At 33.4% G+C, this 23,804-nt stretch overlaps 1 protein-coding gene across 1 annotated transcript; it reads right to left on the bottom strand.

Moving 5' to 3' along the window:
- Positions 1–3,031: 3,031 nt before the first annotated feature.
- On the bottom strand, positions 3,032–6,042 carry LOC109216744 (probable xyloglucan endotransglucosylase/hydrolase protein 28). Its single transcript, XM_019380925.1, has 4 exons — positions 5,665–6,042; positions 5,463–5,563; positions 4,819–5,027; positions 3,032–3,851 (listed from the first exon to the last, which is right to left on the bottom strand). Exons 1-4 carry the CDS (start codon positions 5,843–5,845, stop codon positions 3,347–3,349), a joined length of 996 nt encoding a protein of 331 aa, XP_019236470.1. The 5' UTR covers positions 5,846–6,042; the 3' UTR covers positions 3,032–3,346.
- Between the last annotated feature and the right edge of the window lie 17,762 nt (positions 6,043–23,804).

Raw genomic sequence — 23,804 nt, 5'->3', positions numbered from 1 at the left:
TTGTTGATTCCCTTGCCGAGATGTTATTGTTTCTATTGTTGATTCCCTTGCCGGGATGTTATTGTTTCTATTGTTAATTCCCTTGCCGGGATGTTATTGTTTCTATTGATTGATTCCCTTATCGGGATGTTGTTGTTTCTACTGTTTGGGTGAGGAAAGAGTGATAAAGCACGAAGGATGATGTCGTGCACATTTACATTTATATTGATGCATATGGTGAGGAAAGAGAGATAAAGCACGAAGGGTGATGCCGTGAACTTTTATATTATTCCTATGGTGATGAAGAGTGATAAAGCACGAAAGGTGATGCCGTGCACATTTACATTTATATTGATGCATATGGTGAGGAAAGAGATATAAAGCACGAAGAGTGATGCGGTGCACATGTATATTATTCCTATGGTGAGGAAGAGTGATAGAGCACGAAGGGTGATGCCGTGCACATTTACATTTATATTGATGCATATGGTGAGGAAGAGAGATAAAGCACGAAGGGTGATGTCGTGCACATTCATATGATTAATATGGTGAGGAAGAGTGATAAAGCACGAAGGGTGATGCCGTGCACATTTACATTTATATTGATTGCATGGTGAAGATTGAGAGTTAAAGCACGAAGGGTGATGCCGTGCACTTTCTGTTGCTGTGTTTATTTGTTGTTATCAATTCAAGTGTTTTAACTGTTTAAATTCTTTTACTACAGTGATCCTTTGTGTTGGAACCTACAGTGTTTTCAATACCTCGCCGTATTTATATATATGCATTTCGATACTTCAAACTTCAAATAAATGTTACATCTTTAATTCAATTAGTTTCTCAATTATATTCCCTTAAACCGTCTGAGGTTGTATTTTACTTAAAAATAAATTGCTACTAAGTTTTAAGTTATTAACTCCTATGTTAAAGGTAATAATCCATTCGATGTTGTATTTTAATTGAAAAGGGTACTTTCTTTACTCAAATAATTTCAAAAGAAACAACTTTATCTTTTCTCGCTGGCTTTCCTAATTAGTTCAGAAATTGTAATTTACTTATATTATGTAAATGAGACTTCTTGAACATCTTGAGTGCGTTGTACGGACATTATGTATTGTATAGCATGTATACTTTGTTGTTAAAAGTGTGATGGAAAATATGGGGGCACAAGGTGCCATGTGTGCTGAAGGTTCGGAAGTTGAGATTATGGTATGAAAAACCGAGGATTTGAGATGGTCGGGATTGTGTATTAGACATGATGTGATTGATTGAATTGGCATTGCCTTCTTTATTTGAATACATTCTTACTTGTCTCTGCTCTTATTATGTCAGTGTTGATTTACTCAGTTATCAGATTTACTTGGTTATCTGATTTACTTGGTTATCGTTCGTTACTACCCATGTTCTCCCTTTATTGTTCCTACTGTTTGTATTTTGATTTCTCTCCGCCGTTGATATTACCTCGTTATCTTTATCTCGATATTTTATTATCATATCCTGTTCATTTTATTTGACCAGTAGGTGTATTGACTGTTCCTCGTCACTACCCCGCCGAGGTTAGTCTTGATACTTTATGGGGCACCGCCGTGGTGTGCTCATACTACACTTCTGTACATTTTTTGGTGTACAGATCCAGGTATTGATCGATAGTAGTTGTGCGGGCCATCGCGGTGGAGACTCACGGTAACCTGTTGCTGCGTTCGCAGGTCTCGGAGTCACCTTCGTTGTATTTACGTTTCATTGATTCCTTCTCGTTCTGGAATAGTGTTTTATTTATTTTGTGTAACTACTCTTAGAAAGGCTTATGACTTGTACCACCGGTTATGAGCATTGTGATTTATTGAGAATTATTTAATTTGAAGTCAGTAAATGTTAGGCTTACCTAGTTTAGAGACTAGGTGCCATCACGACTCCTTCGCAGGGATTTTGGGTCATGACAGAAAGGGATAGCTGCACATACCTTGTATATACTGCCCAACCTCAAGTTATGCAAATGTCACGACTCCTTAGTGTACGATAAGAGAAATAATACTATCTTTATCGTTTAAGCATCGTACCTATTATATATCGACCGCAACCTATTTTACGATAAAACGGACAGCACCTCCCCTATTTATATGACTTTCCTTAAGTTAAACAATCATCAAACAGCCCAAACAACATAAAAAATAATCATATTGCGACAACTTTTGTCGACTTTTGTTTTGTAACTCATTTGACTTGAAGACTTATGATACGGATATTATATGATTCAAATACCTTAAAACACGACCTCTTGAGAATATTAAGCACCTCTAGTTTTACCTAAAAATGCGAGTTACAACATCCTTAATTCGTTTAACTTCTAATATTTGTTAACCACTCTTATACACCATTGTATCGGTTAAGACCAATAGAATTAACTTTTTATCATCTCAAAGATAATCTCTTCTCGGATTTACGTCAACTAACTTACGGTGTGAACTAACTTACGCGAATATGGGTTATAACAGGGATCAATGCGACAAAAGTCTTGTTGATGTCCTCTGGGATTTTCAGAGTGGTAAAAGCATTGATACATGTATCTATGACAGCGGAGTTTGTGTCAGTCCAGTATTTTGGTGGAACCCATGAGGTTCAGGTGCTTTTAGTGGTTTGAAAGATTGGATAGCATTCTTGATTTCAGAAATTAATAGAGGTTTTGTAAGACTATCCCTGTTTTGTTGTGATAGGATGTTTAGGAGGCTTTGGGTTAATTGGAATCGATTTAGGACAGGAAGTCACACTCAACAAAACAAATGGCCAAACTTGTTATTCCTCTCGTATTTTTGATCTCTAAAAGTTGGAGCGTGGAGTTGGGGGATGGATGAAAGGAAAAGCTAAACCTTTCAAAGTTCAAACCCTAATATTCTGTTCCTTAAGTAAAATTCTGGTCTTTAGATCTTCGGCAGTCACAATCAAACACTCTGGATTCTTGTAGCCAACCATTTGACAAATGGTCCTCGGAACATGACAAGAGGCATAAACTACAAGACATCATAAATAGAAACAGACATGCTTAAATAACACACAAATGTTTTAAATAATCTCTGCACCATGCATTTATTAAAAGTGTCACGGAAGTACACAAAATCATCACCAAGTTGAATTTATAAATAAAGGCCCAAACAACAAAAACTTCAACTAGAACATGGCTGGGACCCTATAAAGGTATGATATATATATATACATACCCCAACAATATTGATCATGACCCATATATAGAAATTCCTTCTATCTCCCTTCTCCTTTTGTATCCTCTATTCACAGGCGAAATAACAAAACCTCTAATCAAACAGGAGACAACAATGATTTTTCATGTCAAAGTGTAGAGAAACTTGTGGCCTTCCTTTTAAAGAAAGGATACATCACCCTCAGCCCTTGATCTGCTCCGGCTATGTCGTTTCCCGTGATGGTGGCGGGATCCGCCAAATGTAACAGGGTCAAAGACTCGGAGTCGTTCAGCTTCCTTAGGATCGATCACACATTCCGGAGGAGGGACCTTGTACCGAGTCTTGTCATAGCAGTACGAATACTGCATTTGCTTCTTTCTAAAGTTCTCCATTTTTCTTCTTTGATCAGGGGTAATACCGGTAGGGATTGATGCAGTTTTTGGTGCAGTATCACATTTGGATGATAATTCAATCGGATCAACTGCACATCCGTGGAGGACGAAATCAGAGAACTTGGCAATATACGGGGCATATTTGTAATTGACTTTGTATTTTCCACCATTGGTAGCCCAACCAGAACCATCCCATATTGTAGCATACAAAGACATTGGCTTAGATGGGAAGTCCCCACCCATAGCTTCTGTCCTCTTGATCTCTCTTATGGGGACATTATCTACATAAAAGCTGCAACAAGATGCACAAACACACAAAAACAAACATAACAGAATCAGGGCCTGGTTTACCAAACACCACAAGCACATGACAGTATACACATTCTAATTGTTTTGATATCACAAGACTGAAACAGGACAATAAATCTGCAAATACTGGTTTAATTTTACAGTAATATATAAAAAGCAAGCAAGCCTGCCCTACTCTCCCATGAAACCCACAGCCATGCCAACAAGATGGTATGTTAAGAAAGTCCGATCATTCTTGTACATTCACATAAACATATCAATCAGTATAAACTTTCCAGTCACTAACTTGTGCAGATCCTAATGTTCTTTTCAAATAGCAGTTCTTAAGCTCAAATATGAAACATAAATAAATCAAAACGGTCCGTTGTGATAGTGGAATTCATTGGATAATAAGTTCAAAAACAGAAGCATGCATATCGCAAGTCCAAACATTAACAGAAAAAATTCAGCAAGAATCCTCCATCTAAAATTATTAGCACCTGTGCATGCCAAGTTCTTGTCTTACAGCAGTTTAATAGTTCATCACATGAAAATTTTTTCAGTGTCAGGATTCCTCTATTTTTCTTTTATACAAGGGAGGGGAGATGTTTGTTTCCTGTTCTTAGTTTTAGGAGTACAAGTAGGTCACTGTAATCATATATATATATATATCTATGTTTAGAATCAACATAATAGCAAACTAAGGTAATTGGACAAGCTTTAGTATCAAAAAAGGAAAAAAAAGAAAAATATATGGACCTTTCTGATAAAAGAAACCATGTTTCCATCATATCAAACAGAGATCAAAACATAAACACCAAAAGCAGTAAAAACAGCTCAGAGGACAAAAGATTGTTCAGTATAGCTAGCTGGATTTAAAAGTAACTCATGGTATAAGAAGCAAAAAACTGTTTCATGAACAAAATTAGCAAAAACAAAAAATATTGAAAGGGCGGAGAGATGTTGCTTACATGATAAAATTCTCAGTCCAAAGAATAGTGTAGTGATGGAAATCTTCAGAAGGATCAAACCAGAGTCCATATCTTTCTTCTCTACCAACACTAGTGCTACCATTCCCATAAATATTGGTCTGAATTCTCCAGTCTTTACCTCTAATATTTCCCAAGAACTCAAAGTCAATTTCATCATGGTTCTTCTCAAACATGTCCACATTAGACATCTGTGTCATCAAACAAATTGGTAAAAATTTATTCTAAGAAATGGAATTTCAAAGGTAAAAAAATTCCAATTTTTATCCCCCAGAAAATAAATTTTTGTTCAATTTTAACACAACTCCAGAATTACCAATTTCCATTGGGTGGTGAAAACCCCATTCTTTAAAGGTAAAAAAGATTTAAAAAATAACTGAGGAGTGAGGACAAAGGGAGAAATTTACAGAATTAATTAACATATAAAAAATCATCAACAGTCCATATGGGTGAGACAAAAATCAGAACTTTCATCCATGAGAAACAAAACTGCTAGTACTAATTTAGAAAATGAAAAATACACAAAATAAAATAAATAAAAAATCCAGATGAAAAAAGAACATCAGGATTTAATGTTTATTAAAATAAAGAATAAAAGGAGCATCAGTGAATTAACAATAACGTACATAAAATGCAACAACCACACCAGCAGTGTAATCAGCAGGAAGCTTAATAGAAGCACTGAAGAATCCATGAAGATATAGGTCTTGAGACACAAATCCAGCCCCTGTAACTCATCCAAAAAATAAATTCTCGTTAATAAACATACATTAATAAAAATAATAAAAGCCATAAAAATAGTACTACAAATAAAGAAAAAAAAGGAACCTGTTCTTTCATCTAGAGAAATATGAGCAGATTTTCCATCTTTAAGGATCATAAGGTTATTATCACCAAAGAGATGGGAGTAGCCTTCATCAAACGCTAAAATTGGGAGATTTCTTGAAGACCCATAAACCAATTTAACAACGGAGAAAAATATGACAATAACAAGATGATAGTTCACCATTTTCTTAATATTTTTGCCCCTTTATTGAGGGGTTTAGTGTTCTTTGATCAGTTATGAACACTCAAAAGAGTTGTGTTCGTTGAGTATTTGTATGGAGTGGTAATGCATAAGCAAATGGGACAACTGAGAGGTCTCAGTCTCTACAGCAGAGAGAGAAAGAGAGAGGGGTTATGAGAAGGAAGACAAAAGGGAAGCCTATTTTTATGGGGTGGTGAGACTTTAGGTATGAGCTGTTCTCAACATTTTACACAAAATTTCAGTTGGAATTTTTTAAAATAGAAAATAGTAGTCCCTTTTATTGGATTTTTCCTGTGTGATAAATTGGTTTATTATTTGTTTTTGTTATCCATGCGCTTATTTGTTGATTTTATTTGTATTTTAAATATTAAGTGGCTTTACAAACAAAAAAAAAGAGAGAAAATTGAAAGGAAGAAAGACCATTGATGACAAGATGCGGGAAGCGAGGCTTAGATGGTTCGGGCATGTTTAGAGGAAAAGTCCAGATGCTCCAATAAGGAGGTGTGAGTAGCTAGTTGTGGAGGGCACGAGAAGAGGTAGAGGGAGGCCTAAGAAGTATTGGGGAGAGGTGATCAGGCAAGATATGGCGAGGCTTCAGATTTCCGAGGACATGACACTTAATAGAAAGATGTGGAGGTCGAGTATTAGGGTTGTAGGTTAGGAGGTACTTGAGTCTTGCCTTACATTGTACCTTTGTGAGACTAGTCTGGTAGGGTTTTTATCTAAGATAGCTAGTGGCAATGTTTTGTCTTGCTATTTCGCTTTTCAGTGTAGGACCTATTTACTAGCTATTGCTTTTGCTTTGCATCTTTCTTCTGGATTTCATGTTGCTCATATTTTTCCTATAATTTATGTGGTGATACTAATATTATCTTCTTTTATTTTTTTGTTTTTTTTGAATCAAGGATCTTTTGTAAATAGTCTCTCTACTCTTTTGGGTAACATATGTGTACATACAATCCTTCCAAAATTTCATTAGTGGGATTTTACGGAATTGTTGTTGTTGGTGAAAGGAACAAAGAAAATAAACAGAGGCAAGATGTAGAAAAAACGAAAGAAGTTGGGGTTTGGGAAAACGAAAAAAGGAAAAGAGAATGGAAAAAGGAAAATCAATTCATCTTTTCTGGCGCTTACAACTAAGATAACAACTAACAAGTGCATGAAATTAATTTCGTGATTTTTTTTTTTCGATAGAAAAGTTGTGTGTATATATGCAAAAAATACTGGGGGTAATTTTTTTTGATAAAATATTGTTTGTTTTTATTCATCCCATAATATTGGCAATAATTTTTTTTTTCCTAACAAATAAGCGTATGAAATAAGAAAGAAAATTTTAGTCACAAAATTAAAAGCTGCGTTAAAAATGGATGAAAAGAAAAACATGAGAACATAGCACATAAATTTTGAACATACAATTATGGAAGACGTAAAATTAGTAAAATGAAATGTATGTGTATTTTTCTTTAACTCTTACATTTAACATCTATCTCAACCCCTCCCACAAGAAAAAAGAAAAAGGAAATTGAAAAAAGTTAAGGAAAATAAAGTTTGGGGAAATAAGGGGAAAAGAAACAAAAAAAGGTAAACTTGGATTCTGCGCATTAATTATTAGACTAGCTTAACTTGGAATATATAATTAAATATAGAAATTAATATTTAATTAGAATCACATGTTGTTTGCTGACAAATAAGATGTTTGTACCTCTAATAAAAGTGGTGTTAGGAGAATGTCGTGTAGCCTAATAAAGAGAAGAGAGTGGCATTTGACTGACCACTTGCAACAATTAAGAGCCCGTTTGGACATAACAGTTTTTTTCACTTTTTTTCGAAATCAGAGTTTAGTAATAAAATTTTTAATTTTCATTTAAAGAAAACTTTTGGAACTTTTCGAAAATTTAAAATTTTCAAAAAGTTATTTTTTAAAATTTTCACTTATATTACTCACAAAAATTCAAAAACAACCCAAAATTCTATCAATTTCCAAATACAACTCTAATTTTCAAATATCATTTTCATTTTAAAATATTTCATTTTTTTAAAAAAAATTACAATTCTTATGTCCAAACGTCCACTAAATCTTTCTCGTACTATGAAGAAGAAACCAAACGACTTGTAACTTCAATTAGTCATAAACCTCATTAACTCCTTTCCTTGACTAACTTTTCTGGTGTCCAATCAATTAGTGCCTAGTTTGTTTGGTGGGTTATCCTCTTAATCATCACATTCAAGAGATAATAAAGAAGTGGCTCCAATTAATCATAGAAATAGTTTTGCTTAGCAACAAAGTTAGCACCTAAGCTCATAGATAGAGACATCCTTTGATAATAAAGTTGGCATTTTGTTTTAGAGTTTGACAACTCATTTTCTGAGATTTTCAAAAAACAAAAAGGTGTTTGTATGAAGTTTGAACTGTTTTTGCAACAACCAAAAAATATTACTCCCTCCGGTCCACAATAAGTGTTCAATTTACTTTTTGATTTTGGTCCAAAATAAGTGTCTAGTTAGGTAATCAAGAAAAAATTCAATTTGTTTTTACAAAATAACCCTTATGTACATATCCCTAAAAAGTTTTCTTACTCCTCACATTAAATTTTTAATTAGGGGCAGTTTAGTCATACTAGGTATTTTTGTATAGGATTTAGTATTTTCTTAATGAGCGTGCTAAAAGTAAATTGGACACTTATTGTGGACTGGAGGGAGTAACTTTTTAAAAACATCATGTTTTAAATCTTTTACTCCCAGTTTAGAACAATTTTTTTCCTTCTATTTTTTTGAGCTGTAAATTCTTTTAATTGGTAATAAAATCTCTTAATTACCATAAAAAGAAGTAGCCCTAGTTAAACAAGGAAATAGTTTGGTTTGGTAAATAATAAGGACCGGAGGGAGTATCTCCTAAGCCGGAGAATTTAAGCTTGCTGAGATAATTTTGTTTAATAATTGTTCTATTTACATTGACACCGTCATTTTCTATAGTAATATTTCTCGAAAAGGTAATAAGAGCCCTAAGCTGCCAAAAATCATTTATATTTTAAAGTATTTTTGTTTAAAAGTGCTTTTAAAAGAAGTATTTTTGCAAAGTAGCTGTTTGCGTTTAGCCTATTCATTGAGTATAAATTTTTGCAAGCAAATTGTATTTGGCCGGTCATTCAAAACAAAAAAATCTTTTGAATATCAAATTATAAAAAGGATCGTAAAGGTTTAATTAGCAATTAGTATTATTTAAAAGATATAAATGAATTTAAATATGTATTTTAATAAAAATCTAATTTACATATTATAATGAACATAAAAAATAGTTATTCCATAGCGATAATATTGGGGTATCTACTATTACTTATTATTTACATGATCATTTAAATATATTAAAATATATCGTTCAATATAAATTAAAATTTTACTCTTATAAATTACTATATAAAAGAAAAGATCTATATAGTAAGAAAAATATTCCAGATAGAAATAAGAGAACGAGAATAAAAATATGATAGGATTAAAAAGAGAAGAAACATATGGTAAAAAGAGCAAAAGAAAATAGAAATATCAAATTAATGGTCTCAAAAATATACATTTAATGTAAGGATATTTCTATCTTGAATAGATTAGTTTCTTCTTGAAAGAAGCTAGAATTTATTGATCTCCCCAAAAGTAGAAAAATTACTTTGTTGCTGTTTAAAAACACTTATTCATTTGGCCAAACATTTCAAATTTTTTCAAAAAGAACTTTTTTGACAAAAAAAAAAAGCAATCCCTCCGTTCATTTTTATTTATCCACTATACTTAAATTATATTTTTACTTTTACTTGTCCACTATACAAAATCAAGAGAAAGACAATCTTTATTTTCCTGTTTTATCCTTATCATTAACTATTTATTTCCCAATCATTTTTCAAGATACGCAAGTCATTTCCAGGAGAGAGAGTTTCAAGTATTTGGGATCTATAATCCAGAAGGATGGGGAGATAGATGAGGATGTCACACACCGTATCGGAGCAGGGTGGATGAAGTGGAGGCTCGCTTCCGGTGTCTTGTGTGATAAGAAGGTGCCGTTGAGACTTAAGGGTAAGTTCTACAAGGTAGTTGTTAGACTGGCTATGTTGTATGGGGCTGAGTGTTGACCAGTCAAAACCTCTCATGTCCAGCAGATAAGGGTAGCGGAAATGAGGATGTTGAGATGGATGTGTGGGCATACTAGGTTGGATAGAATTAGGAATGAAGTTATTCGAGACAAGGTGGGAGTGGCCCCTGTGGAGGCAAAGATGCGTGAGGCAAGGTTGAGGTGGTTCGGGCATGTTAAGATGAGAAGCGCAGATGCCCTGTCAGGAGATGTGAGATGTTGGCCTTAGGAGGTGTGAGGAGGGGTAGAGGTAGGCCAAAGAAGTCTTGGGGAGAGGTGATCAGGCGGGACATGGCGCTACTTGAGCTAACCGAGGACATGACTCTAGATAAAAGGGTGTGGAGGTTGAAGATTAGGGTAGAAGGTTAGTAGGTAGTCGTGCATCTCCCTTTGTCTTCTCTAGCTCGATAGTATTAGCGCTAGTTTGGTACCCTTTTTTCTCCTTAGTTTTCTATATTCCCATGTCTCATTTCGTTGTTACTTGCCATTGGTAATTCCGTAGTTTGCTTTCTAAATATGTTATCTTGCTGCTACTTGTTATCAGTATCCCTTTCATACTATCTGTTGCTATCTCCGATTTAGTTTTCTAATTATTGTTTTGCTATTACTTGCTACCAGGACTTCTCTCACCTTCTTTAGCCGAGGGTCTATCGGAAACAGTCTCTCTGCCCTTCCAGGGTAGGGTAAGGCTGCGTATATCCTACCCTCCCCAGACCCCACTTGTGGGACCACACTGGGCTGCTGTTGTAATCATTTTTCAAGATTTTCAGAATTGCATTCATTATTATGGATATATATAAAATATATATTTTATTTATTTTTTCTTAAAATGCGTGCAAAATAAAAAGTGAATAACTAAAAGTAAACGATGAAAGTACTTTTTACTTCCCAAAAACTTGACCGGACAGGCTCTAAGACTTTCTTACATACGTCTTATCAACACTAGTAGAAACAAAAACAATTAATGGTTCTATCTCTCAACTACAAATGGTTGAAAATTTACAAAATTGAGTTAAAGCAAAACTTGAATTTCAGGCACTTTATCATTCCAACTACGGATTAATTGCATACGAAGGTAATTCCAACATCATGTACTTGCTCCTAACCAGGGGTGTTCGGATTTTATCAAAACCAAACCAAACCAACAATATCGGTTTGGATTGGTTTGGTTTTGTCGGGTTTTTCGAGTTTTCGGGGTTTTTTGTTACATGAATATTATTTCTATCTTACTTTGTTAAAATTATAGATAAAGCTTTGATAAGTGAATATATGTTTAGTAAATATGGAAAAGAATTGACAAACATATGATCTATTAAAATATTTTTATGGGAGAATTTTTTTAGTAATACATGATAGTTATTTTCTTAGTCGTCTAACAATAATTTTTCGTTAATTTACGCTTTCAAGGTTAATACATGAGAGGATTTCAAATATTTGAATTTTTTTACTCAATACCAAACCAAGTCAAACCAAACCTAGTCGGGTTTTTTAATCGGTTTGGTTTGGTTTTCGGTTTGGTGCGATTTTCCGGTTCGGTTTGAACACCCCTGACCATTCATACCCATTGTAGTGTTTATGGGTAATTGCCTCTTTTTTTTCTCGTTTTGTTTATGCTTTGCTTTTTTTTTTCTTCTCCTTTTATGTTTATTTTTCAATCATATTATTTTTTATTTTCTTTTTCCACCAAAATTTGATTCCTTGCTCGGTTTTGGCTTTTCCCATTTTCCCTTTTTCTTGTTTCTTTTCTAATTTCGTTTAAATCTTTTGTCAGTTTATTTCCTTTTTTCTGCATGATCTAATTTTATTCACTTTTTTTGCTCCTTTTCTTTATTCTTTTTTTTCCCGTGCAATAATAAAAAGATAATTAATATAATAAATATTTGTTCACCTTTTTTTTTTAATATAATTGATGTAATATATATATGTCTTGCTTTTTCCCACTTTCTTTTTCTGTAGGTCAGTTATAAGAATAACTTATACATTATACATGTTTTCTCTTCTTCTTTTTTCCTTTCTTCTTCTTTTTTTATTTTTGCAATTTTATTTATTATTATTTTGATTATTTTTTCTTTTAAATTTTTTTCATTTTGTGCCTTTATTTTTGTTCCTATTTATTTGTTTCTCTATTCTTTCACTATATCAACAAGTGATAACTGATGTAGTATATTTTTTATTTATTTAATTTTTATGTATTAATTATTAAAAAATAACTTATTGTACAATATAATATACCAAAAATAATATATTATTAATAGTTGAAGTATATTATTGGAACATACTATGATACCCATAGTATATCATATACTGACAAGGTATCATAGAGGACTAGTCATTTCTTCACCAAACAAAATACTCATCAGTCCTCTATGATACCCACATGGTATATATCAAATTTCAAATACTAACATAGTATCATATATTGATAGGGCATCATAAAGGTCTGGTTCGTTTCTTTCAGTAAGACACCCAGTCCTCTATGATACCAACCTGGTATATATCATATACTAACACGATATCATAGAGGATTGGTTCATTCTTAAAAAAAAATCATTGGTCCTCTATGATACCCATATGGTATATATCATATACTGTCAAGGTATCATATAGTACTAGTTTATTCTTTCAAGAAAATTAGTGGTGTATTGTTATAATTAATGATATAATTTTGAATTAATTATTATATACCAACATAACATATAGTATAACATGTTGGCATACAATACAGCTTTATCTTCTTTGCTAGTTCTATTTAATATTGGCCTAAATTTCAAAATCTACTCCGAAAATCTCCACCAAACTTACTCAAAATTTAGCCATAGCCTTCAATCAACATTTCGAACATGACTCGGTGAAAATTTAATCAAAACAACTATAAAGTAAGATTTTTCCTATTATTTTCATGGAACTCCATCAAAAAATTCATTGAAGAAAATATTTGCAAGTACCTAGTTGAAAAAATATTAAAAATTAAAAAAAGACTTATTTATTACTGTATATTGTTATATTATATTGTATAGTAGAACAATAAAATGTTATTATAACTATGACTTTAGCTTTGCACAATAGCACCTAGCGGATTCAACAAAAAAGCAGTTGTAGTATACTATTATGATATATTGTATACTGTTACAATATATTGTTGCGGTATATTGCATATTATTATAATATACCATCATAGTATATTGTATACTATAATAGTATACTGTTGTAGCATAGCTATATACTCCTACGGTATATTGTATATCGTAGCGGGATACTATTAGGTAATTGTGTTCTTCTTCGATTATTACAGTATACCAGTACAGTATATTGTATACTATTATAGTATACTGTTGTAGTATAGCTATATACTCCTACAACATATTGTATACTGTAGCGGTATACTGTTGGGTAACTATGTTCTTTGTTTCAGCTAAAAAATTCGATCTCAATCACCTCAAATCAACACCAAATGCAATCAAATTTCAGTATGAACTTCGAGAAGGTACTATAACCAATATTTAATGACACCCACTTTGAATCAAACAAGAAATCTTCAAAATAAAATTTTTATATTCAAGAGCTTCAAGCCCGACAATAGTGAATATTCAAATACGTATAAACATTCAGATCTGGGAAGCTTTCTCGAAGGTACTATAAGCAATATACACCCACTTCATCTAATATTAAAATCTTCAAGTTGAAAAATATAAATTTGGAATTTTGGAAGAAGACTTTAAGAAAATCTGTAAAATTTTAATTTCAGCAAAAACTACGAAGTGCAAAATCCGAGCAAGCATGAGATTTTGACAAAAAAGTGATGAGATTACATGAAAAAAAGGGGTCAACTAGATTTCATAGTTTATTTAAAGAGAAAGCTCTAGGATTTTGTACTTCAAAGGGTAAAGGGAATGTTTTCCACTAGATTAAGCTAGCACTGAGAAAACAAATCAAAAGGCAAAAGGGAATGGGTAGGTGGTAAAATGTTTCGGCCGAATAGGTAAGTTTTGTAAAAAGCTTTCATATGGGTAATTACGGATAATTATTTTGGATTGTGTGGGCATTTAGTATAGATTTCTCAAAAATTTGCCACCTTGGTTTCGGTAAATTAAATTCCATTTTTGATACTTCTTTTACATCAAATTTAACATACTTTTAACTTAAAAAAGGAAATAAAGTATCAGAATTACTTTTGTTTGCATAAAGTACGGGTATCTCGTTGTTTAACATTTGAAAGTTGTCAATATTCCAAAATTTGTTGGTGAGGTACTGAAAATGCAAAACTCTGTTAGTTTTAAGTTAAATATGCTTTAAAATATGCATTTTTGCAAGTGACCAAAAGTTTTGTTCTCCTATGTTGTAATATAATTAAATAAAATAGAGTAACGAAATAATAATAAATGGAGTAATAAGATCGAGTTATGGGAACCGAGTATCTTATATTGATCCCTCCCTCAAAATACAAATCAAAGGTTGGATCGATCTTCTAATTTACATGATTACACGAGATATCCTAGCATTAGAATATAGATCAAGAGGCTTCTTAGCCAAAATACAAGTGTTTAAAGTCAAAATGATTAACTTTAATTAGCATCCAAACAAGTATAGAATAAAGATCACCATGTTGCCTTTTGTCTATTAACAAGAAAAATGTTGGAGGTGATTCAACAATTGAGCCCTTTCTTTTTTCCTTTTTGACCTTTTACTCTCAAAAACATTTATAAATTTCTCCACTCTATCCCACGAACAAGTCTTTGTCTTAAATGAATGACAAAGTGCTAAAATTACCACAAACGCAAAGGTATCCTTTTAAAAATGCTCACGCAAAGGATAAGAGGTGGGTCCAGCATAAGATTAATTTTTAATTTTATAAGCTGAATCATCATTACCTTTAAAAAACAATGATAGACAATGCTTTTGGACTAGAAAGTTGTTCTCCTTTCTTTTCCTCAACTTATAATTATTTATCAAATGTGGCTATTTTTCTTTTTCAAACTTATAAATTCAACAATATTAAGTATTATTGTTGTTGGAAATCTTTAATAGTAGTTGCAAAATCACAAAGAAGTTTTCTGATTTAATTTAATTATACCATATATTTATCTACTTTAATATAAACCCTCTGCTATCCTTATTTTATTTAATATACATAAAATAATGAAGAAAGTGAATGAAAAAGTGGACAGCTTTGTCTGCAGTGCTCACCAGGTAACCGCCCCACGCGCCGACCTTTTCGGTTTAGTTGGAGACTTTTCCGTAAGTATCCCTGAAAAATGTAGCTCCCCTTTGGCAGTACATTTTAATTACTTTTTTTCAAATAAAATTTGAAATATTATTTGTTCACGTAATACAATCAGTTTTAAAATTTTAATTTTTTTTAAATATTTCAAAACATTGATTTAGGGAATTTTTCGATGAAATTTTTCAACTACTTACAAAATTTTAAAATAAAATATATGTCCAAACACAACTTTAACTTTCAAATATGTCTTTAATTTTTTTCGAACAAAATGTACGCCCAAATGCTAGCGTAACTTTGAATTTACCCTTATTAAAGGGTACAATTTGTGGCATGAGATGTTGTAGACTAGGGGTGTCAATGAATATTTAAAAATCGATTAAACCGATTAAATCGTAGCGCACGAACCGATTTTTAGGTTTCTTTTGATAAAATCATAGGCTTTTATATAAATTTATGATCGTACTAATAATTAGGTTAGGTTTTTAATTTTTTGAAAAAAAAATTGAAAAAATACCTAACCGTACCGAATAAATTTACACGTGGAATATATATTTATATATTAAGTTTAAAAATAATAAAGTATTAAAATTTTCTTTTGGCCTTAGAATTATGAAAACAACTATAAGCCAATAAGTAATTAAATTCAAAATCCTAATTCTCAAACCTATTATGCTACTACTACTACTGAAACTAAATTATTTCCAGCATATTCACTAGCAAGACACAGTATTCTAGCGATTATGATTAGCAAACCACAATGCATTGAATATATTTTCTTTCCTATGATTATATTTATCTTTTTGAATATTTAACCTTCTATAGACTTTATTCTTGAGTCCCAACTTAATTAATATCTTTTCACTCGTGTGATTTATATTTTCTTTGTCTTTGCTTAATTTGTTTTACGTTGTTGTAGAATAGTTTATCGATTTATAGTCTGGTCATCTTTCATATTTTCTTAATTCATTATCTTTTAAACAGTAAAAATGTCTAGACAGTTTTGCTAAGTCCTATAAAAGTATGTATGTTATTGCATTCTACTTCTACTAGTGACTTTTACATGATATTTAAAAAAATATCGAAAATTAATCGAACCATACCGATATCAAAGAAAAGTCGACAGGACAATTTCAAAAAGTCTAATTTTGCTTATACATAATAGGATAATCGAAAATTTGTTTACGACAAACATTTATAAAATAACCGAACCCAACCATTGACACCCAACTGCAAAGTCTAAGATTATTTTAGTAGATAAGAAAATTTACGTTGGGTATACTATATGGATTTTACTTATGAAATGAGGTATCCTTATGCCTGATAATTATATAGGTCCTACTTGTGTGAATTCATGTACTTAGCCACTTTGTGATCATAATGACAATGGTATCTGTACCATATTTACAAACTCAAATATGTCAAGAACTCGTATTATGATTTTTTGAGAGTTGGTCCACTAATTAGATCAGTAATACAATAATATTTTTATCGAAATATTTTCTTTGGTTCTGATTAAGTACTCATATAAATAAATATCTTGTATTAGATCAAACACAAAATGATACGCATAGAAATGAATGTAGTGTTTTAATACGGGTACAACGAAATTCATAACTTTGAACCCATAAAATTTACTAAATTTTGATAACAAAATTCAAATGCAACAACCAAAGGGCGTTTAATGGAACATAAGGAAAGAATGGGACCTTTGACGCGTGGGGTGGCGCTAGTTTGGGTTCAGTAGAGCAATTAGCCGGCGGGGCTATTGACACATGGCTTACAGCTTTATCGGTTTCAGATTTGACGTTTGCTTTGGTTGTCCACGTCAGCACCACTAGCCGTTGCAACTTGGCCCACTCAAAATCTGTACCCAGGAGCGAGAATCATGCACCTTTAGACCGAAGTTAACGGCGTCAATTTTGGGGTTAATTCGGTTAAAAGGTGTAAGCTTTAACTAATAACCTGTTTCTTCTCCCAGCCCAAAAGGTCCTTTTTTTTTCTTCCTCAAAAAGCAATATTTTTCTTTAACTTGAGGTATTTAGTCAAGCTTTTATAGTAAAAAAAAAAGTATTTTTTGGGAAGAAACAAAAACAGTTTTAGAGAAGCACAAAAAGGGGTGAAAAATTACCCTCTCCAACTTTGTATTAAAAATCAAACTCCCTCTTCAACTTTGAACAATAATCATTCTCCCCCCTTTATCCTACACAATACCGTTTTTACCCTTAAATTATTAATTTCCTCCTCAATTCAATACTTTTTTATTATATGATTTTTTTTTTATGGTTTTAGCTATAATTTAAATTATGTAATACCTATTATAAATTGTAATTAAAGTTTATTAAAATTATAAGTAGAATAAGTAATTAGAGTCAATTAAAACTTACTTTATGATTGTTATTTTAATGTAATGCATATTAAATATATATTTAAGCTATATTTTCTTAGCGACGGAGCTAGAAATTCATATAAGAGGATTGAAAAACACCCCAACTTTTTTTTTTCCCGGATTGAACTTGTGAGCTAAGATAACTTGGGGTGTTTTTCAATCCTCTTATATGAAAAACTCGGATTGAACTTGTGAGCTAAGAAATTAGTGAACTCTATTCTCTTAGCTCACAAATTTTAATTTAGCTCACAAGTTCAATCCGAGTTTTTCATATAAGAGGATTGAAAAACACCCCAAGTTATCTTAGCTCACAAGTTCAATCCGAAATAAAAAAAAATTTGGGTATTTTTCAATCCTCTTATATGAATTTCTAGCTCCGTCGCTAAGAAAATATGACTTAAATATATATTTAATATGCATTACATTAAATAATAATAATAAAGATAAGGTAATTTTAATTGACTCTGATTACTTATTCTACTTACAATTTTAATTTAATGAACTCTAATTATAATTTATAATAGATATTACATAATTTAAGTTATATCTAAAACCATAAAAAAATATCATATAATAAAAAGTATTGAATTAAGGAGGAAATTGAAAATTCAAGGGCAAAAAAGGTATTGTGTAGGATAAAGAGGGGAGAATGATAATTGTTCAAAATTGAGGGGGGAGTTTAATTTTTAACACAAAGTTGGGGAGGGTAAATGATTTTCACCCGCACAAAAAGTGGTTTCTTCCCAGAATCAAAAGCAGAAGCAATTTTGACTTTTCTTCTTACCAAAAATACTCTTAGCAAAATATGGTATATGACAAAATAACTTACTTATTTTAAACCTAATACTTAGAATTAAAGATTATATTATTGGACTCTCCTAATTTATAAGTATTACTTTTTATTTTTAGGATAGCTTTCTAATATATGGTGACTTTTGGGATGAATGCTTTTATATTTGTTGAATGATTATTTGATATATTTAAATCATCTTGAAAGAATTAGAGTACTTTTTAATTTTATTTTCACGTTTTACTTAAATAAAATAAAAAAACTTAATTATTATCTTTAATAATAAGTATTTGAGATTATTTATTTATTCATACAATATTAACTCTTAAGTAAATTTCTTGATGTTCTTATTCGACAAAATACAAATTATTGTTCAAAAGTATTTTTTTGATTAAATAACTAAACACAAACTACTTTTTTTTTTCAAAACACTTATTTGAAAAATACTTTTAGAAAAAACACGTCTCAAAATAATAAAATTTTCCTAAAAGCGGGACTCAAAAATCATCGTAACGCCCGTCGAGGATCGTGTCACGCTTCGCCCCTTTATCACCTTTGCTAAACCCGAAAGTTTAGCCTTCACAAAATGTACACTTAACTTGTGCAACCACTATTCCTAATTAGAAATAATATAAAAAATATACTAATAAATATATTTTATAACCGAAAGTATCTAGAATATTTTAAAAAAAGTATCGGTCTAGAAAATTAATTAATCTTTCATACTAATAGCATTATCTAACATGAGACATAATTGTTGCTCCCTCCATTCTGCTTTATTTTTATACTTTTTTATATTTGTTCAAAAAATAATGATACATTTTAATATAATTTTAACGAGAAGTTTTTTATAATCACAAAAATAGTGTGACATTGTTTAAGATGACATATCAGTAAAGCTGAGAAGTTGCTGATACCTTTTGAATGTGATCTTAAAATGTTTTTGCAAATTCAAGTTTTTAAAGCAAAGTGCTTGAGGCTTTTTTTCAAATTTAGAACTTGATCTTAAAATATTTAACTAAAAAATTCTCAACTTACATAAACTTTAAACTAGTATCTAGATATAATTTCTATTAAAGAAACACGGACTAAAATTTCAAAGAAAAAACGACAAGCTTTTTGCAAGGTTTTGTGCATGTTGTTGGCTTCTTTTTCTTGTATTCTTTCGTAATTGTTCAAGAATTGGGAGAATAGCTGACTCAAAAAATTTTAGGGTACACTGCACAGAGTTAAATCGCAGCCAAAGGGAACAAGAGGATCTATATTGAGATCCCAAATGCATTGTGAATGCTGCTCATGTTTACTGAGTAGGAGTACTAATTAATTCTCGTTTTGATACTGTACACGTGAGAGTTTATATGCCCAATGTCAGAAAATGCTTTTTACATCCTTTTATTTATGGATAAATTAAAACTCAACTGATTAAAATAAAAAGAACCCCTAGAAGTAGAGAGTCTAGCTAATGTTAGTCTTTGATGAATTGGGACATCCCAAGGTTAGGTTATAACCCCAATACAAATGCAACTTTTAAATAATCTTAGGAGTCGTTTGGTTATGGTATTTAGAAAAATTAAATCCCAGCATACAATCCAACATAAGATAATAAATTCGTTGATATTTGATGCATAAGACAATTGTCGAGTAGCTAATGCAATATTTGGGCGGCGGTGTTATATAAATATATGAATTAGTAATGCAAGGATTAAACTATTTAAAGATAAAACAACCATTTTAAAATAAAGTATTTCATGTATATATAACAATCATTTCATTAATCTTCGCACTTTGTTTGACCAAAAAGTTTTAAGTCCTTTTAGTTAAACCAATATAATAAATAAACAAGGGGTAAATCCAAGTGAAAAGTAATAAATTCCAGATACAAAATTAAACAGCTTGGACGGTGTGGGACCATATTCAAGTCAACAAATGCCGAGTTAATTCTCAATGGCTAGTAATAAATATGAGGATGAGAACATGCAATAAACGTGATAAATGACATTAAATGTAATAAGAAGGAATTTGTCATCCAAAATGTTGGATGAGATGGATGATTCCTTCCTCTGACTACAATGTGTGACAACAGACAATAGAAGTGAACTATGCGTTCTTGGATCTTGTGAACCTAAGAGGAATATTATGTGACGAAATTGAACTAGAGAGACAAGACAAGCTTTTGGTATATTCTTGATAGTCAACTCTTTACAATATGTTCTTTCATAAAAGGTTCCGAATCCCCTTTTGTTTCCTCTCTCTTCCTATTTATAAGGGATATCCCTAACACCCTAAAAAAGTACAATGTGGGGAATATTCAACAGAATATTCCTATTAATAATCCTAGGAATATTCTAACAGTTGCAGCCGTTTGCTCTCTACTCGATCTCTGCGCTGGTCTCTCCCTTTGAGCGACTCTTCGCCACTGGACCGTGGTTGGTTTCGACCTCGACCTCAGCTCGTCCGTCTGCATTCGCTAAACTGGACCTAATTTTGACCCATACAGTTAGTCCCTCCGCTTATTGAGGTCGTCCTCTTGGAAGTCCTTGATGAGCGGATTTTATCTGCATCTAATCACAAGATATTCCGTCATGGCGAATGAGCTGAATTGGTCGACGTTGCGTTGATGGCAGGTCGGCTCAAAGGTTGTGGTTGGCGTGGCTAACATAGGATGACGTCATGACCACGCGCGTCATCATTATGCATCTTCCCGATGCAATGCGTCGTTTCTAGCGCCTCTGTTGCTTCGATCTTAGTGTCAATGGTAGTTTCTTGCATCGATCTTGGCGCCATAATACCTTATAAATAGGGGAAAGGAGATTAAAAAACGAGACTTTTCGAACTTCATGCTCCTTTCGCACTTTGCTTGTTCTTCCGCATCTTCTCTAACCCTTACTTCTGATTTACTTCTGCTTTTCAGTTCTAGCTTTCTCGTTGATCAAACACTTTCCCATTGATACCCTTCTTCCGGTTCTACGGTATACACGTTTCTTGCAGAAATGACAAACTCCCCTCACACTTCTGATATAGTTTCCGATGCCACCCCTTTATCGGTGGCTATGCCTTCCGATAGTGGCGAACCCATGGTTGCGGATTATGAAAATTTTCCCATCGTGGAGGAGATAGTTCCTTGGAACCTGTCGGTCAGAAATGACTTTCAAAAGGAACTTGCCCCTAGGGGTGTGCATTCGATTTATCGATTCGATTTTGACCCTTATCGATAATTACTTATCGATTATAGATTTGTACATATGCTTATCGTTATCGTTTCAATAAGGTTTCGATTATTTCGATTTTCGATTTATCGATTTTTGGGGCTTATCGATAAGGTTATCGATTACACCAATAAGAAAATTTGCGGGATTCCACGGAAAGTATACCGCTATAAACACGCCTAACTAATATGGACAAAAAGAAGCTAAAATAAGATGAACACCGTTTATAACATAAAAATTATGTCACCAAGCACATGCAACAAAACTAAAGTAAGGGATCAAATGTATGCCACCAGCACTCCAACGGTATAAAAAAAACAAAATACATCATCACGGCTAATTAGTATATCTTATCGGTTTATCGATAAACCGATAATCGAAGTGGACAAAATCGAAATCGAAATCGATAACTCGATAAGGAAAATTTTGAAATCAAAATCGAAATCGATAAATCGATTAACCGATATCGATAAACGGATAACAAATAACCGATTCGATTTATCGATAAACCGATTTGAATGCATACTCCTACCTGCCCCTGCCCCTGAGCAGGCATTATCAGTCATGGGGTCGAAGCATATATCTGACATGCGGTCTAAATTCCGTATTCCTGCTCACGTCGATATTGTTCCGGCGGTGAACGACTCAATACAAGTTCACCGACCTGGGTATTGCGCTTTCTACCAATACCCATTTCTGGTGGGTTACTCTCATCCTCTTCCCCCATTCGCTGAGGAGTTCTGCCGCTTTTATGGCGTCTTCCCAGCACAACTTTCCCCTTACCTATATAAGGTCTTTTTGATGCTGGCGAAGTTTGCAGAGTTGGCCGGTTGTGAAGTCTCCATTCGCCATCTGCTGCATCTCTTCTCGCCTTGTTTCTACAGGGGGACGCTGATTCATCTCCGCCACCGTGGGACTAAAGTATTGGTGACGGGAACGGATGACAAGGCGAACCGCCGGTTCTGGTGAAATTACTTCTTTGTCAGGACCGAGCACGTAGTGGCGGACCCAACCTAGTTCCCTGGGCAGTGGAATTTCAATCGTAAGGGCCTTTCATCGTTTGTCATATATTTTGTCCATCCCTTCTCTTATTGTTTCTGACTTGCTCATGTCTTTCTACTTTCAGCTAGTAAGCATCCACCTCCCTTGGTTCCTGATATCGAAGACTGGGTGACTCGTGTCTTACCTCATACTGTGGGTATTCGCGACTGGATGTCCTTTAACAAGTGGTTCGGTCCCAAGTCGTTGACTAGTGAGTCTGATTCCCATTTCTATGACCCTTTCGCTTTCGTTGTAGCTTGCCACTGACTTTTCATCATTTTTTGTTAAACATGATTCTCTTTTTGCGCCAGGTCGGTGAGCTTCTACGAAGGCGAAGGCTCCGATGCCCGCATTCCGCCAGGCGGTCGCTTCGGCTGGAATGCAATTCGTACTGGCCGAGTCTCTACGAGAGGGACAAACTCTAGCTCCGTCTTTGGGTGATTCCGCCTTGCAAGCAACCGTCACATCGGCTGAGACCTCCGATCATCGCGTCCTACACCAAATTGATGAGTCGTCTCATGACGAGGGGGAGGCGGTACCGAGGAAAAGGCGAAGGGTGGAGATTGGAAGGATTGGTGCTGCTGATACTGAGTTGGAAAGGCCATTATTTTGGATGCGGAGGCGGCGCCCTTACTGGGAACTGAAGCTGCTCCCATGCCGGCTGTCGTTATGGAGGAAAGACCGTCAAAGGTTGACGGGACCTTCGACAGAGGGGAACCCGCACGAGTTGCTGGGGTCGGCTCATCATCAATGGACGGAAGGGATAAAACCATCCTCGTATAAGATGATGGATCGGGTTTCGATATCGACCCTAAAGAAGTGCAGGCTTTTGATGAGAGGTTCACTCGAGTGGAGATAAGGACGAAGGGGCCTGATCGGCACATAGTAATCCCCGTAGATTACGACCTCTTGGACAATTCGTAACGGGCGATGCCGACCTTCGCTCCTCTATGTGCAGATTCTGAGAACAGGACGCTGCAGACGCTGAGGGATGCTGATAACTAGGGATTATGATGCATTTTACACTCCTTCTTACTTGAGTTTTGATTAGAAAGGTGTACAAAATAGTCCCAAAGGCTCACATGTTGTACTTGATTGCAGGGTTTGGTCAACAAGGTGACAATTCGTCAAAACCAGCTCAAAAGGAGTGAAACATGCACAAGTACCAAGAACAAGTCCAAGC

The sequence above is a fragment of the Nicotiana attenuata genome, unplaced genomic scaffold (assembly GCF_001879085.1).
Source record: "Nicotiana attenuata strain UT unplaced genomic scaffold, NIATTr2, whole genome shotgun sequence".
Classification (NCBI taxonomy): Eukaryota; Viridiplantae; Streptophyta; class Magnoliopsida; order Solanales; family Solanaceae; genus Nicotiana; species Nicotiana attenuata.
Note: the sequence above shows the minus strand (reverse complement) of the source record. Positions and strands in the feature narration are given on the sequence as shown.